Source organism: Sebastes umbrosus, chromosome 22 (assembly GCF_015220745.1).
Source record: "Sebastes umbrosus isolate fSebUmb1 chromosome 22, fSebUmb1.pri, whole genome shotgun sequence".
NCBI lineage: Eukaryota > Metazoa > Chordata > Actinopteri > Perciformes > Sebastidae > Sebastes > Sebastes umbrosus.
Window position 1 is genome coordinate 10722047 of NC_051290.1, and position 15825 is coordinate 10737871.

Genomic DNA, 15825 nt, shown 5'->3' on the forward strand with positions numbered 1-15825 from the left:
TTAAGAACAGGAATCCTTCCTCTGGACCTGGAAGGTGGTAGATTTAAAAAACATCCAGGAGGAAAACATGTTGTGCGAAGTATGCGAGTTAGGAGAAGAATAAAAAATGTATAATATTTTCTTTTGTGTTGACCATACTATGATGAATGACACAATAATAATACAATCAAATCCAATAAAACATTTTAAATGAGCCATACCTAGTCTTGTGACTAGGGCTGTCAATCAATTAAAATATCTAATTGTGATTAATTGCATGATTGTCCATAATTAATGACAATTAATCACACATTTTTTATCTGTTTAAAATGTACCTTAAAGGGAGATCTGTCAAGTATTTAATACTCTCATCAACATGGGAGTGGGCAAATATGCTTGCTTTATGCAAATGTATGTATATATTTATTATTGGAAATCAATTTACAACACAGAACAATGACAAATATTGTCCAGAAACCCTCACAGGTACTGCATTTAGCATAAAAAATATGCTAAAATAATAACATGGCAAACTCAAGCCCAACAGGCAACAACAGCTGTCAGTGTGTCAGTGTGCTGACTTGACTATGACTTGCCCCAAACTGCATGTGATTATCATAAAGGGACATGTCTGTAAAGGGGAGACTCGTGGGTACCCATAGAACACATTTACATTCACATATCTTGAGGTCAGAGGTCAAGGGACCCCTTTGTAAATGGCCGTGACAGTTTTTCCTCACCAAAATTTGCGTAACTTTGGAGCGTTATTTCACCTCCTTCTCGACAAGCTAGTATGACATGGTTGGTACCAATGGAGTCCTTAGGTTTTTCTAGTTTCAAGTAAAACTGAGCCCGCTACAACCTCCGAAATATGGATTGCATTAAAACAAATTTGTGTTAACACGTTATTATCACGTTAATTTTGACAGCCCTACTTGTTGGCTATGTGTTGTTTTAAGCTGATTGCAGCTGTATGCAGCACTATTGCTCAAGCCAAATTTCCCCCTTGAGACAAGTAAGAGATAATGTACAGCGAGCCGGTCATTGTTGTGAAATCGTCTCATCGCCCTAAAGGGGTTTCTTTAATACAATGACCCGCTAGCTGTACATTATCCTACTTATTACACGGCTGCTTACTTAAGCAATCAATAATTTGACACAAAAACGGTCCGCCAGAGTCCGACATCAGAACTGCCATAGCAACGGTCTGCTATACATAGCAACGGTCTGCTATAAAGAAATAACAGAGCTTAGAACGCTGTGATTGACCAATCAGAATCGAGTATTCAGCATAGGCGTGTAATAATAAAGTATATCTTATCTCAACCCAGTCCCCCACAAAATTACGTTCCCATACAACTAAACTGCAAAACCAAAATACAAATACTACATCACTCGCTGCATCCCCCCGCAGACTTACAAAAAGGTATTTGTGATACGTTAAAAGACAAACGCGACAAAATATGTTTCCTTCCTAACGTAATTGAGAATGCAATTTAGTTGTATGGGATTACTGGGGTTTCACAGTTGAGATAATCAGAGGGCCATTAATTTCACCATCTCCTTTATGATGCAAAGTGAAATAGGGGTAGATCTCTCCAGTGAACCAACACTTAGTAAACGAGTAGATGTGAGATCGAGCCGTCACATCGTAGAAGGACACCAGACCTTCCTCGTAGTCCACAAACACTCCAACCTTCTGTGGTTTCTTTTTCAGGGAAAGACGAACTGGTGTAGCCGTCAGGGCTGCGTACTCGTTTTTATAATGTTCAGTAACCCAGTAACCGTTATCTGGGTTCAGAGAGAGTTTCGCCTTGCGGTTTGCATTGCCTTTCGATACACCAAGAGTCCATCCAGTGTTGTTGCTGACAACAACCTCCCAGTACGACTTCCCAGAAGTCAACCTGTTGAGACCCAGGACGCTGCCAAACCTCCCTGGAGTTTCCTGGTTCTCTCCTCCGTTACTTACTTTCTTCCCATAAGCATAAACAAGGCATCTGTGTGCGGTGGTTGGATCCAGCTCTACATCCACTGCAGTTAAGATGAAACAACAACACAACACTTAGATTAACTGTGCTAATATCAGAAGATATGAGTGATGCTTGCTGCAGTACACATACATAGTTGCCTATGTAAGTATTTCAGATCCTTTCCTTTTGTCCACATTCAGTTAGGCATATTTTATAATTAATTAAAAGTCTTATTGATAAAATTCTTATGTAGACAATTTTTTTTTTATTTAAATAATGCATCCATAAAGCCTTTAAAAAGGTGCCAAATAAAAGTATGGTTTTTGCTGAAAAAAATTCTGATTGGGAATAATAATGTAAAAGATTTTGGTGGGTCCAAAATAATTGTTTTGTTTATCTCTGTGGAAGATATCTGACGTTTGGTTCCCACTTCTGACAAGGCTTGAGATCCAATACTACAACGACGTTGGTATCTCGTGGTATCTCTGGGTCGTAAGTTAGTGTGGAAAAAAACAGATAAATGGCTGAGATTGATGGTAAATGCCTGGCAACCATTTGTTGTGAAGTAAATGCAACAGAAGGAGCGAGAATGTGACATCTAGTGGCTGAATGTTATCAATAGCACCTTTTAAAAAACACTTTTTTCCCCAAATTGGGTCAAAAACAATCAGTTGTTCTGTTATTTTTTACATTATTGTTGGGTTATTTATCTAAACTAAAACATGGTATGGTTTGTAACTTTTAGCCCTTTTGATGATGATGTGACTGATAATTTGCAAAGCTACTACAATAAATATTTATAGAAATATAACATTCGCTATGCGCTAAGAACACTCCAAATCTGTTTCTTGTCTCCAGAAGAATACATTAGATTTGCTTTATTTTATTATTTTAAAAACGCACCTGCAAACTTGGAAATCCATTTAAGTTCTGTTTTGAAAAAAACAACAAAAACAACATAATTGTGTTAGTTAATTAGTGACTGTAAATTACAACTATTTAAACATGATACAAAACAAATAAAATCTAACAATGGGTTATCTGGTGGACTCACCAATAGCAGTGAGTTTTTCCAGTTTCTGGCGAATTTGTTCCATCATGGTGGATGTTGTAGTCCTCAGTGTGGACAGTGAAAGGTTGAGGGACTTCTGCTTAGCATCCTCTGCAACTCTCACCACCTCTGAGAACACACCGTTGATCTCCAGCCACTCAGCTTCCGAGCTGCCCTGAAAAGGCTGACGTAGTGTGTTGGTGTTGGTATGAAATCAGATAGAAAACTACAAAATTCCCAAATCTCTGCAGCAGCTTACCTGGCGGGCTTTCACAGATGATCTGCCTTGAGCCACCTTTTGTTCTCTCATTTGGATTTTATGCTTTACAGCTGCGTCAGCTGGGATTCGGTTTGGTCTTACCTTGAACAATTTTACACAAAAAAAAAACTTTAAAATACGTGTGTCCAGGCACCCATTCAATCACATGCACATGGCAGCATTGACAAAATTGATCGCCCAATCGCCCATTTCTGAAGTATTTCTGTCTATGGTTTTTACAGTTTTTAGGGGTATGTAATATCTGAGTAATACCACAAGCATGACTCGAGGACCTTTAAAGTTATTGTCAGGAAACAACAGTTAAGGTAGGACCAGGCCCCAAATAACCCCAAATATTATAAAATTGACTTGCTATATACAGTACAATAGAAGCCCCGGTGCTATAACGTTACCTGTGTTAGGTTTGGATCCTCCTCGTCTTTTTCTTTTGGATGGACTGCTGTTTCCTGGGCTGTGGGAGCTGAAGGTTTCTGGGCTAATAGCTTCACCTGAAAGTGAAAATAAGTACTTAGGATGACCAGATCCCAACAAACCAAATGTGGGACAAAGAGTATGTTGGTGTGGGACAATTTGGGACACGTTACCACGGCTGAGAGGTAGTCTACAATTTTGATATAATGTCTATCTACCTTAAATAATAACATTTCTATTCTGCCCCTTATCTTGTAACATCTCTATGCTTTGCCCGAATGCATCAATAGATCGGCAAATGTCTTTTTGAGCCGCACGTTTCTTGTGAGACTCACATGAACTGTGTCGCTTCATGTCGTATTCCCCCCTTGTCAAATTTCACAAAAAACTCTGAGAATCGCCTTCCACCGGCTTATAAATACTTATAAGTAGTTTCACAGTCTTTCTTGTAGCTGCTCTTCCTTTTCTTTGTGGTAGTTTCCATCATATTCTGCCTAAATCTGCATTGCTTGTGACTTTGCTGTGACTCGCAATTTTCCCCGTTGGTCATAGCGTAGCAAACACGGTGAAATGTTAAACTGCACAGTTTGACAGCAAACACAGTGCTGTGATGACAGCTTCCCTGCTTTCTTCACAGCCATTGGATAAAAGCCAGATTTTTAAAAAAGCGTCTCTCCTGCAGTGGTTTGACTTTTGAGAACTAGAGCCAATGAAAACGTGGGACATCGTCTCAATCTGTGGGTTGTGGGACCAAGGATAAACATGCTGTGCAGTCCCTCGTAAAGTGGTCACCCTATAATTACTCAAGTATCCAACTAACTAATGATCCTAGCAACCGCCTAGTAACCACCGCAAACGCCTATGCCACCACCCCCTACCAACATCTCGGCAACCTCCTGGAAACATCATAATAATAAAGTAGCAACACATTAGCTATCACAAATTTTAAATTTTCTTGCAAACATATAGCGCAGAGCAAAGTTGGCCTGTGTGTGATTGACTTCTAGTGGTAAATTACATAATTCATACTAAATTAAGCACTACACATTATGGTCGATATAGTGTACTTTCTGTTACCATAGTGGTACAGATGGTCTACTACCTTTGATAGTTTTGTTTCCTCCCTGTGGTTACCCTTTGGTCGGACTGCTGTTTCCTGGGCTGTGGTAGCTGAAAACATCCGGAGCAGTTCCTTCACCTGAAACATGTCAAACACTCAATGCAAGCTGGACACAAATAAGTAATGAAAACAGAGAAAACTGCAGTAAAGAAACATTAAACCAAAGTGTGCATGTAACACTTTTACATGCTATAATACAATAATAGGGACAATTATCAGAAAACAACAGGAAAAAACTGAGTGTAAAAAATAGTGCATCAGGCTGAATGTGTTTTCAGAAGCAGTTTTGATCTACATGCAGAACATTCCAGCAAGTCAAAATTCAGCTGTACCTTCATACCGGTGGAGTAATCTATTTTAGGATCCTCCTCAGTTGTGGCTTCTGCTGATGCAGGATTTACTTGGGTGGTGCCACTTGTTGAATCTGGTACATTCTGTCAGAGAAAGGTGGAAGGTTTATAAGTTTTGAGGCCTTTGCTACGAAATGCTGCAAAAATTAATTTGTGTATTTCCTATTTCAGCTGCACAGACATTATATCGGGGGGCGGGTCAAATACAATTAAAGCTGCAGTGTAATTAAATTAAATTTAATTCTGGTTGAAGATTAATCTCTTGATTTTTCCTTTTGATCATTTGGTACAACAATTCTGATTGCAAACACTGAAGAGTTTAGTACCTGAGTTGATGTTTGATCCTCCCTGTGTTGTACCTGAGGTCGGACTACTGTTGCTGGGTATTTGGTTGTTGGACGCTCCTTGACCAAACTCTTCACCTAAAAGATAATACAATATTTATTAAATTCATTCACCTATTAAAACAGTGATGCAGTGATTAATCGCATGATTGTTTATAGTTAATTGCGATTAATCGCTCATTTATTATCTGTTCAAAATGTACCTTAAAGGGAGATTTGTCAAGTATTTAATACTCTTATCAACATGGGAGTGGACAAATATGCTTGCTTTATGCAAATGTATGTACATATTTATTATTGGAAATCAATTAACAACACAAAACAATGACAAATATTGTCCAGAAATCCTCACAGGTACTGCATTTAGCATAAAAAATATGCTCAAATCATAACATGACAAACTGCAGCCCAACAGGCAACAACAGCTGTCAGTGTGTCAGTGTGCTGATTTGACTATGATTTGGGTACATTATGTAATCGGTGTGTGCATGAGCACCGTGCAACACCGACTACCGCGGCAAGCCTACTGTGCAAAAAAGTACCTGTGATGGTGTTTGATCCTTCCTGTCTTTCTCCTTAAGTCGGACTACTGTTTCCCAGGGTGGAATAGTTGGATGCTCCCTGACCGATCTATTCACCTGAGATGTTAAAACACTCAGCAATTAAACAATACACTAAAGACGTGTCTGTCACCAGCTGGAACAAGGTACATATAAGAATGAAATAGCTGAAAGCAAACTGTTGGTTTCATAGTCAGAGAGTTCCAATAAATCTGCCTTACCTGTACACCAGTGTTGAAATCCTGCAGCTGGTGGCTTGCTTTTGAGCTTGTGGTTTTTTGGTAAGATCGTTGTGGAGTAGCAGAAGCTGCAGTGAAAGGAGATGATCAGTCTGAGCCTTAGCTGGTTTATTTTTCAGATTGTTACACAAAATCTTGTTTTGACTGAATTATAATCCTGTACATACATGATTTGGGCTCCTCCTTGATCGTGGCTGTTGTTGCAGAGTTGATGCTCGGTGACACTGGCACATTCTGACAGGTAAAGGTGGAAAGTTAAAAGGTGTTAAGTATGGGACTAAATGCTTCACCTGAAAGATATTTAGCACTCAAGTATCCAACAATTAATAATAAGATGATACTAACTTGTATTTATTTTATTCTGTATTCTAGCAAGCTTCTCCCAGCTGGCACCTCAGTGAGGTGAAACACAAGATTCACTACCTGTAATAGTTTTTGTTCCTCTCTGGGTTTCTTCTTTGGTCGGACTGCTGTTTCCTGGGTTGTGGTGGCTGAAAACATCCGGAGCAGTTCCTTCACCTGAAACATGTTAAACCCAAAATGATAACATCCTAACCCTTGTGACGAAACTGGTTTTGCTCCACAGGACATTCAAGTCAAGAGTTACAGGTACCTTCCTGCCGTAGGAGAATTCAGGCTGCGCAGACTCACACACTGTAGAGAAAGAAGAAAGCTTCAGTTTCTTGTTAATTTAACAATGAAGAATTGAGGAAACCATACTACTGCATACATGATTCAGGATCCTTCTTTCTTGTGGCATCCGCTGCTGCAGAATACGTTTGGATGTTGGAACTTGTTGAATCGGGGACACCCTGTCAGAGAAAAAGGTGGAAAGTTGATCAAATTTGAGTCATTTCACTTCAAAGTATAATGTATGTGTGATAAAAATCTTTTCCAGGTGGTTTCGCACTGTTCAGGGTTAGATCTAAAAATGCTCATTAGCTGTTCTTAATATGCTTTATGTCCTATACCCTATATAACAACGTTATAAATGAAAGAGTTTGTTTTTTAAGTGGGGCTGTATGTATACTCCCGCATTCTTCGAGGTAAAATTACCGTTTTTGTGAATGGAGTCTGGTGGCTTTGAAGAACTAATTTAGCCACCTAAAAACAATTCAATATCAGTTAACGCTATATTTAGAATATTATATTTTCTGCGCTTTGCCTCGCCATCAGACAGCCCTTTCCGACGGCAGATTAAAGCCGTTATATCGGTGACTTCAAAACCACCAGACTCCATTGACAAAAATAGTAATTTTACCTCACAGAACACGTTGCTGGTCTACCGCTGCATCGATAGGTTAGTTTGTTTGTGTTATTGTGTGACTTTCCGATCTGTACTAACGTGGCGTCCACACAGCAGTACACTGCTTAGCTTCCGTGCCAATACTCCTGTCTGCTTCTTCAAACTGGGAGCGTGCCGACCGCCATCTAAGTGACTGTAATACGTATAACTGTAACTATAACTGTAATACACACTGACTATGGATAAGGAACATCATCATGCAGAAACCTACGTCAGGACACATGGGACGCTAAAACATAAGTACTTCGACCAAAATTTGAGTGTTCAGATTTGTATACTTAAGGAACACCACTGGGAAGCGAAAGAATGATATAAAAACCTAAAAATAATGGACTCGCCCTTTAATTTAATTTACGTGGCACTTTTCAAAACAACATTCGTGTAAGTTCATAGAACTTCAAGACTTCCAATAAATCTGCCTTACCTGCACACCAGTGTTGAAATTCTGCAGTTGGTGGCTTGCTTTTGAGCTTGTGGCTTTTTGGAAAGATCGTTGTGGAGTAGCAGAAGCTGCAGTGAAAGGAGATGATCAGTCTGAGCATTAGCTGATTTATTTTTTAGATTATTACCCAAAATCTTGTTTTGACTGAATCATAATCCTGTACATACGTGATTTGGGCTCCTCCTTGATCGTGGCTCTGGTTGCAGAGTTGATGTTCGGTGACACTGGCACATTCTGACGGGTAAAGGTGGAAAGTTAAAAGGTGTTAAGTAAGGGGTAATGTACTTCAGGGCGATTCAAGACCCCTCCGTGAACCCCTCCGCTTCGCGTCCTGCATCGCGTCCTGCATTGCGTCCTGCATCGCGTCCTGCATCGTCCTGTCTGGGATTATTTCACAACAATAACCTGCTAGCTGTAGATTATTCCGGTTATTATACGGCTACTTACTTAAGAAATCAATAATTTGACATAAAAACAGTCCGCCAGAGTCCGAGATCATATCTGCATCCATAGCAACGGTCTGTTATACATAACAACGGTCTGCTATAAAGAAATAACAGACAGTAGAACTCCGTAATTGACCAATCAGAATCGAGTATTCAATTAAGCCGTGTAACAATAGAGTTTACAGACATGCAGGTTTAGGTTGTCCAAAATTGCCTGAAGGTGTAAAAATGAATATTTGAAGCACTGGTTCTGTACCTGTAATAGTTTATTATAGACTGCTATATCCTGGGCTGTGGTAGCTGTCATCATCCAGAGCAGATTCTTCCTCTGAAACATGTCAAAGACTGGGTGTTACTTATTTCAAAGTTAATTTTTAATGTAACATGAATTAAATCAGTTTTGGGTTCTTAATTTTTTAGAGATGTAATTTATGACATTTGTAATTAAGTGAAATTTTCGTTCTGGTTAAAGATTAATCTCTTGTTTTTTCTCTTGATCATTTGGTACAAAAATTCTGATTGCAAACACTGAAGAGTTTAGTACCTGAGTTGATGTTTGATCCTCCCTGTCTTGTACCTGAGGTCGGACTACTGTTGCTGGGTATTTGGTTGTTGGACGCTCCTTGACCAAACTCTTCACCTAAAAGATAATACAATGATAATTAAATTCATTCACCTATTAAAACAGTGATGCAGTGATTAATCGCATGATTGTTTATAGTTAATCGCGATTAATCGCTCATTTTTTATCTGTTCAAAATGTAACTTAAAGGGAAATTTGTCAAGTATTTAATACTCTTATCAACATGGGAGTGGACAAATATGCTTGCTTTATGCAAATGTATGTACATATTTATTATTGGAAATCAATTAACAACCAAAACAATGACAAATATTGTCCAGAAACCCTCACAGGTACTGCTTTTAGCATAAAAAAATATGCTCAAATCATAACATGACAAACTGCAGTCCAACAGGCAACAACAGCTTTCAGTGTGTCAGTGTGCTGATTTGACTATGATTTGGGTACGTTATGTAATCGGTGTGTGCATGAGCACCGTGCAACACCGACTACCGCGGCAAGCCTACTGTGCAAAAAAGTACCTGTGATGGTGTTTGATCCTTCCTGTCTTTCTCCTTAGGTCGGACTACTGTTTCCCAGGGTGGAATAGTTGGATGCTCCCTGACCGATCTATTCACCTGAGATGTTAAAACACTCAGCAATTAAACAATACACTAAAGAGGTGTCTGTCACCAGCTGGAACAAGGTACATATAAGAATGAAATAGCTGAAAACAAACTGTTGGTTTCATAGTCAGAGAGTTCCAATAAATCTGCCTTACCTGCACACCAGTGGAGAAATCCTGCAGCTGGTGGTTTGATTTTGAGCTTGTGGCTTTTTGGAAAGATCGTTGTGGAGTAGCAGAAGCTGCAGTGAAAGGAGATGATCAGTCTGAGCCTTAGCTGATTTATTTTATAGATTATTACCCAAAATCTTGTTTTGACTGAATTATAATCCTGTACATACGTGATTTGGGCTCCTTCTTGATCGTGGCTCTGGTTGCAGAGTTGATGTTCGGTGACACTGGCACATTCTGACATGTAAAGGTGGAAAGTTAAAAGGTGTTAAGTAAGGGGTAATGTACTTCAGGGCGATGCAAGACCCCTCCGTGAACCCCTCTGCTTCGCGTCCTGCAGTCCTGCATCGCGTCCTGCATCGCCCTGTCTGGGATTATTTCACAACAATAACCTGCTAGCTGTACATTATTCCAGTTATTACACGGCTACTTACTTCAGAAATCAATAATTTCACACAAAAACAGTCGGCCAGAGTCCGAGATCATTTCTGCGTCCATAGCAACGGTCTGTTATACATAACAACGGTCTGCTATAAAGAAATAACAGACTGTAGAACTCCGTAATTGACCAATCAGAATCGAGTATTCAATTAAGCCGTGTAACAATAGAGTTTATAGACATGCAGGTTTAGCTTGTCCAAAATTGCCTAAATGTGTAAAAATTAAAACTTGAAGCACTGGTTCTGTACCTGTAATAGTTTATTATAGACTGCTATATCCTGGGCTGTGGTAGCTGACATCATCGAGAGCAGCCTCTTTCCCTGAAACATGTCAAAGATTGGGTGTTACTTATTTAAAAGTTATTTTTTAATTTCATATGAATTAAATCAGTTTTGGGTTCTTAATTGTTTAGTGATGCAATTTATGACATTTGTAATTAAGTGAAAAAAAAATTCTGGTTAAAGATTAATCTCTGGATTTTTCTCTTGATCATTTGGTACAAACATTCTGATTGCAAACACTGAAGAGTTCAGTACCTGAGTTGATGTTTGATCCTCCCTGTGTTGTACCTGAGGTCGGACTACTGTTGCTGGGTATGTCGTTGTTGGACGCTCCTTGACCAAACTCTTCACCTAAAAGATAATACAATATTTATTAAATTCATTCACCTATTAAAACAGTGATGCATATCACAATCAGTTAAATGTTAAGTAAAGAAAAAAAATAAGGATAAAATTAAGGGCTTCAATCGATTAAAATATATGCGATTAATCGCATGATTGTCGAAAGTTAATCATGATTAATCGCTCTTTTTTTATCTGTTCAAAATGTACCTTAAAGGGAGATTTGTCAAGTATTTCATACTCTTATCAACATGGGAGTGGACAAATATGCTCGCTTTATGCAAATGTATGTATATATTTATTATTGGAAATCAATTAACAACACGAAACAATGACAGATATTGTCCAGAAACCCTCACAGGTACTGCATTTAGCATAAATAAATATGCCCAAATCATAACATGACAAACTGCAGCCCAACAGGCAACAACAGCTGTCAGTGTGTCAGTGTGCTGATTTGACTATGATTTGGGTACGTTATGTAATCGGTGTGTGCATGAGCACCGTGCAACACCGACTACCGCGGCAAGCCTAGTGTGCAAAAAAGTACCTGTGATGGTGTTTGATCCTTCCTGTCTTTCTCCTTAGGTCGGACTACTGTTTCCCAGGGTGGAATAGTTGGATGCTCCCTGACCGATCTATTCACCTGAGATGTTAAAACACTCAGCATTTAAACAATACACTAAAGACGTGTCTGTCACCAGCTGGAACAAGGTAAATATAAGAATGAAATAGCTGAAAGCAAACTATTGTTTTCATAGTCAGAGAGTTCCAATAAATCTGCCTTACCTGCACACCAGTGGAGAAATCCTGCAGCTGACGGCCTGACTTGGAGGCTATTTGGGAAGACTGCTGTGGAATTGCTATTGCTGTAATGAAAAGAGATGATCAGTCTTTTTATTTTTCAGATTGTTTTGTTAAAGTATTGTCTTGAATGAGCTGTTATTCACCGGGGGCAACCCCCCCGAATTTGTATCTTGTTGCAGAGTGTCTACGGAAGTCGCTGTTCCAATTTCTTGTCATCTCTTCACGGTCTGATATCTTAGAAAGAATTAAAAGTGCATTACAACTATATTCAAAAAATAAATGGGTCTCATACAAACAGTTCAGTACCTGTGATAATGTTTGGTCCTCCCAGTCTTTCTTTTGAGGTCGATCTACTTTTACAGGGTACGTTAGTGTTGGGTGCTCCCTGTCCGACCTATTCACCTGAAAGATCCATTTACATGTTACTGTTCATACATTTCATAGTCAGAGAATGTGAACCATTCATGATGCTGTTTTACCTGTGGATGGTTGGAGAAATCCCTCCACTCTGACTTTGTGGCTCTTTGGGAAAAGCTTTGTGGAGTTGCAAGAGCTGTAATGAAAGAATATAATCATTCTCTATCTCAGCTGCTTTATTTTTCAGATTGTTATGATAAAATATTGTATTGACTGAACAATAATCCTTTACATACATTTGTATTCCACTTTGATTGTGCCTGTTATATCTGCAGAGATGGTGTGGCTGTTGGGGATTGGCGGCAACGGCTGTTTCTGTCAGGTTGAGTTGGAAAGTTTAAAGTAAGTTGATATTACTTGCATCAAGATCACAATAATGATGGCAACTGTTCACTTTTACTGCTGAATAAAATGGGATTAATCCACTTAACGAAGGCTCGCAGTGAACTGTTGTGATGTATTTCAAAATAAGATGAAGTGCCCTATCTTACACCCGGCGCAAAGCGGCGCACAGCGCAGCGCAACTGTCATTGCTAGTTTCAGACCGATGCTGTTGTCATTTTCACGCCCAGTGCCCACGTCGTGTAAGTAGCAAATGTACTTGCGCCCCACTGTGTGCCCATGTGCGTGTTGGTCTTAAAATGAGGTGTGGTCAGGCACATTGTTGGCGCATTGCTATCTTGAGGAGGCTGAAAGCGATTGCGCCATTAACCAACAAAAACCTAGTCTAAAGTCAATGGCGCCGTATTTTTCTGCTATTCAAACGGCACATTATTCAGATAGTAAGATGGCGTGTTCACAATGCAAGTACACTCTGCTTGTTACACATACAGGGCCATGCAGCAGCGTTTTATATGGAATAATTTCCAAATGTTTTTATTGAACAAAATATTCTGCTTCTATCCATTTTTGTTGCCGTTTAGCCTTTCAAAAACAACATTTTCAATGCAGGAAACCGCTTGCTTCTCCAACTTGCAGAATCCAAGTTTAAATAGCAATGCACCAGGTGAAGCCGCACCTGGCTTTTAAAGTGGAACAGGAGTTGACAATGATTGATTTATTTCATGTTACGCCCAAAACACACCTAATTAAATGTTATATGGTATTCAGAGCATTAATAGAGTTAAAGATATAGAGAAGTAATGTCTACCTGAGCAGAGAATGAAGTGGCTCTCCCGCTGTGTGTGTTGTAATCCGAGACTGCAGTACCCACTTCAAAACGCTAGCTGTCAGTGCTACATATTGTTCTTTTAAGTAAGTATAACTTATACCTCCTTCTTGAGAGTCACTTTCTTCGCTGGCTGATGTTTCATTTGATCCACTTCTTCCCACTGATTATCCCAGTTCCACGGCTCACTCTTTGGGATCCTCATTCTCTTCAGCGTGCATCCCATCATCCCCTGGTGGGTTCTCAGACCGTGATAGGTCGTAACTTTGGACCAGCCACAGTGACACTCCTGGAGGCTCGGGTCTGAATAGTAGTCTAGATATTTCAGACATAATTGAAGAGTGGATTTTGATCACATCCATTTTTGGAAGATTTTACATGAAAATAATGTTAGTTTAGGGTGCACTGGAATACAACACAACATGTACTCATGAATCTTTGTGCAAAACTCACCAGTCTTGATAGGGGCGTAGACATCCAGCCCAAAGTACTTTTGATTGTTTGTGAGTCCCACATGATCCCACGTGTACTGCTGCTGTTCACTCTCTTTAACCGCCACACCCCTCTGAGTGCATCCCATCTTCCCCTGGTGGGTTCTCAGGCCATGGTAGGTCGTACATTTGGACCAGCCGCAGTGACAAACCTGGAGGCTCATGTCTGATGTGTTGAGTATCTGAAAAAAGTTAAACGCACATTTTTATCCATCAAAGATTGTTTTTTTTTCCTGCATTCTGCTATTATGGACCAGATTTAGAAGTAGAAGCGTCAACATTGTAGAAGCAACAAGTACTTCTCAGTATGTTAAGCTTTCAGGAACATTATCAATCTGTTGTGCCAAGAAACAACCTGGAGATTCATGTCTGGTATGTGTCTGTATAAAACATATAACAACACATGTTACTGTTAATATGGAGAATTAGGGCTAGATACCGATACCGGATCGGATATCGGGCCGATACTGACTCAAATAGCTGGATTGGATATCGGTGGCAATGGGGCCGATCTATTCAATTCAGCTCTATGTTTATATACTATACTGTATACATTATATACTGGAATTTGAATTCCTGTTTAAGTTTTGACCAATTTTTCGCTTCTAATTTTGGACATTTGTTTTAGCAAGTTTCTGGTGTACGATTTATTATTTTAATAATAAAGAACAATTAAATAAATGTTTATCTATGTATTTATTTGTCACATTTTGTTTTACAAATTTAGGTAAGCAATGTTTAAGTCAAGCTTGTTGTTGCCTTAAACATAAAAGAATGATCCCAGTCACTTCCATACAATGAGGCATACAGCTTATTGATTAAACACTGGTATCGGATCGGTACTCGGTAGCTCAGGTATCGGTTTCGGTATCAGGACTGAAAAAGGTGGATCGGTGCATCCCTACTCTACACACAACAAATCGATATCTGTCTGAGAATACCATAAGTAATAATAATTAATAATGTTGTGAGATTATTCCTTATCTCATGGGGTATTCTGGGATTTATACATTATTATTAAATACTTATACATAAAATTACTGGATAAAACTGGATACCTTAGAGTTTTGAACTGTATCGTTTCTATTCCCTGACAAAAAGGCATGTGGATGAAGAAAAGGCTCATAATAAGCATCCACAAGAGGCTTAGAGGAACAAGTTGCAACAGCTGCAGGTTCTTCCTCTCCACTCCCTTTCATACTCAAGGTATCACTTCCCTCTGAGCAGAGCAAATATTAGAACAATTGGACAAACAGGCCTTTTTTATTTGTACAATTTACTGGCGTTGGATGCAGAGCTACTTAAAAACTTCAGTCAATTTCACAAGAAAATTAGGTAACACTTCATTTTACCATGAAATTTGCAGACCTGTAAAATGAAGTGTTACCCAAAATGACTTTTCTATAGATTCTCTTGTGAGGAAGAGAAATATATCCTGATCTGTAAGTTTTATATGGAAGAGCAAATTTGATGATTATCCAGCAATAACTGAGTCATCCTGATTTACTGTTAAAAGTCATAATGCATTTCCTTATACAGTACTGTTCTTTTTAGACTTCTATTTCGTTTTGTAGTGATGGCAGCTGCCCCTGTTCCTCTGCTTCATCCAGGAAACTGACCTATTTGTTTTTTCAATTAAAACTATTAAATTGGAATAACAACTTTCTAATGTAAACAAAATTTAATCAGACAGTCAGCATTTATAATGTATCACTCCTCAGAGATATGTGTCTCTATTTGTAGCAAACCTATAATAAAAATAACTTCATGCAACTCTTCACATTTTTAATTAGAGTAGATTACATGGTCTACAGCAATGCACGATAAACAGTTTGAGTAGAAAGAAATAAGAAAATGTATTCAGGTTTTACCTTGTGGTCTTCTTCTGTGTTCTGATGCCGCCAAAATTAATTTCCTTTCCACAACTGTGCGCATGTGCAGCAGTTCACTTTTTTCTGCTTTCAGTTTCATTTCTGGGGAAAACAAAACCTGCTTTTTTTTCACTCAGCCCAGCCATAATTC

At 39.0% G+C, this 15825-nt stretch overlaps 2 protein-coding genes across 3 annotated transcripts; both read right to left on the reverse strand.

Annotated features, from left to right (window-relative positions):
• Positions 1-1248: 1248 nt before the first annotated feature.
• LOC119482158 lies at positions 1249-11786 on the reverse strand. The gene is made up of 25 exons (XM_037759578.1): positions 11710-11786; positions 11471-11566; positions 10834-10929; positions 10546-10617; positions 10027-10093; positions 9842-9927; positions 9603-9698; positions 9043-9138; positions 8755-8826; positions 8220-8286; positions 8035-8120; positions 7035-7116; positions 6918-6958; positions 6728-6823; positions 6472-6538; positions 6245-6372; positions 6048-6143; positions 5488-5583; positions 5144-5245; positions 4794-4889; positions 3673-3768; positions 3260-3361; positions 3004-3184; positions 2853-2879; positions 1249-2010 (listed from the first exon to the last, which is right to left on the reverse strand). The coding sequence occupies exons 4-25, from the start codon at positions 10597-10599 to the stop codon at positions 1490-1492; spliced, it is 2355 nt and encodes a 784-aa protein (XP_037615506.1). The 5' UTR covers positions 10600-10617; positions 10834-10929; positions 11471-11566; positions 11710-11786; the 3' UTR covers positions 1249-1489.
• A 52-nt stretch (positions 11787-11838) lies between these two features.
• LOC119481383 lies at positions 11839-15813 on the reverse strand. Of its 2 annotated transcripts, XM_037758248.1 has the most exons (7): positions 15675-15813; positions 13766-13985; positions 13416-13627; positions 12381-12459; positions 12207-12280; positions 12034-12129; positions 11839-11961 (listed from the first exon to the last, which is right to left on the reverse strand). In XM_037758248.1, the coding sequence occupies exons 2-7, from the start codon at positions 13965-13967 to the stop codon at positions 11863-11865; spliced, it is 762 nt and encodes a 253-aa protein (XP_037614176.1). In that variant the 5' UTR covers positions 13968-13985; positions 15675-15813; the 3' UTR covers positions 11839-11862. The 2 variants fall into 2 exon arrangements, with proteins under 2 accessions (XP_037614176.1, XP_037614177.1); XM_037758249.1 differs by lacking the exon at positions 15675-15813 and having other exon boundaries at positions 13766-14146.
• Between the last annotated feature and the right edge of the window lie 12 nt (positions 15814-15825).

Bases quoted from the DNA above. Each gene is read 5' to 3' on its own strand.
- LOC119481383 (XM_037758248.1), bottom strand. From the start codon at position 13,967: ATGAGCCTCCAGGTTTGTCACTGCGGCTGGTCCAAATGTACGACCTAC. The intron at 12,130-12,206 runs GTAAAACAGCAT...TGGATCTTTCAG, and splicing joins ATTTCTCCAACCATCCACAG to GTGAATAGGTCGGACAGGGA. The intron at 11,962-12,033 runs GTACTGAACTGT...ATTCTTTCTAAG, and splicing joins AGGACCAAACATTATCACAG to ATATCAGACCGTGAAGAGAT.
- LOC119482158 (XM_037759578.1), bottom strand. From the start codon at position 10,599: ATGATGTCAGCTACCACAGCCCAGGATATAGCAGTCTATAATAAACTA. The intron at 7,117-8,034 runs GTAAGGCAGATT...TTTCTCTGACAG, and splicing joins ATTTCAACACTGGTGTGCAG to GGTGTCCCCGATTCAACAAG. The intron at 3,362-3,672 runs GTAACGTTATAG...AAATTGTTCAAG, and splicing joins AGGATCCAAACCTAACACAG to GTAAGACCAAACCGAATCCC.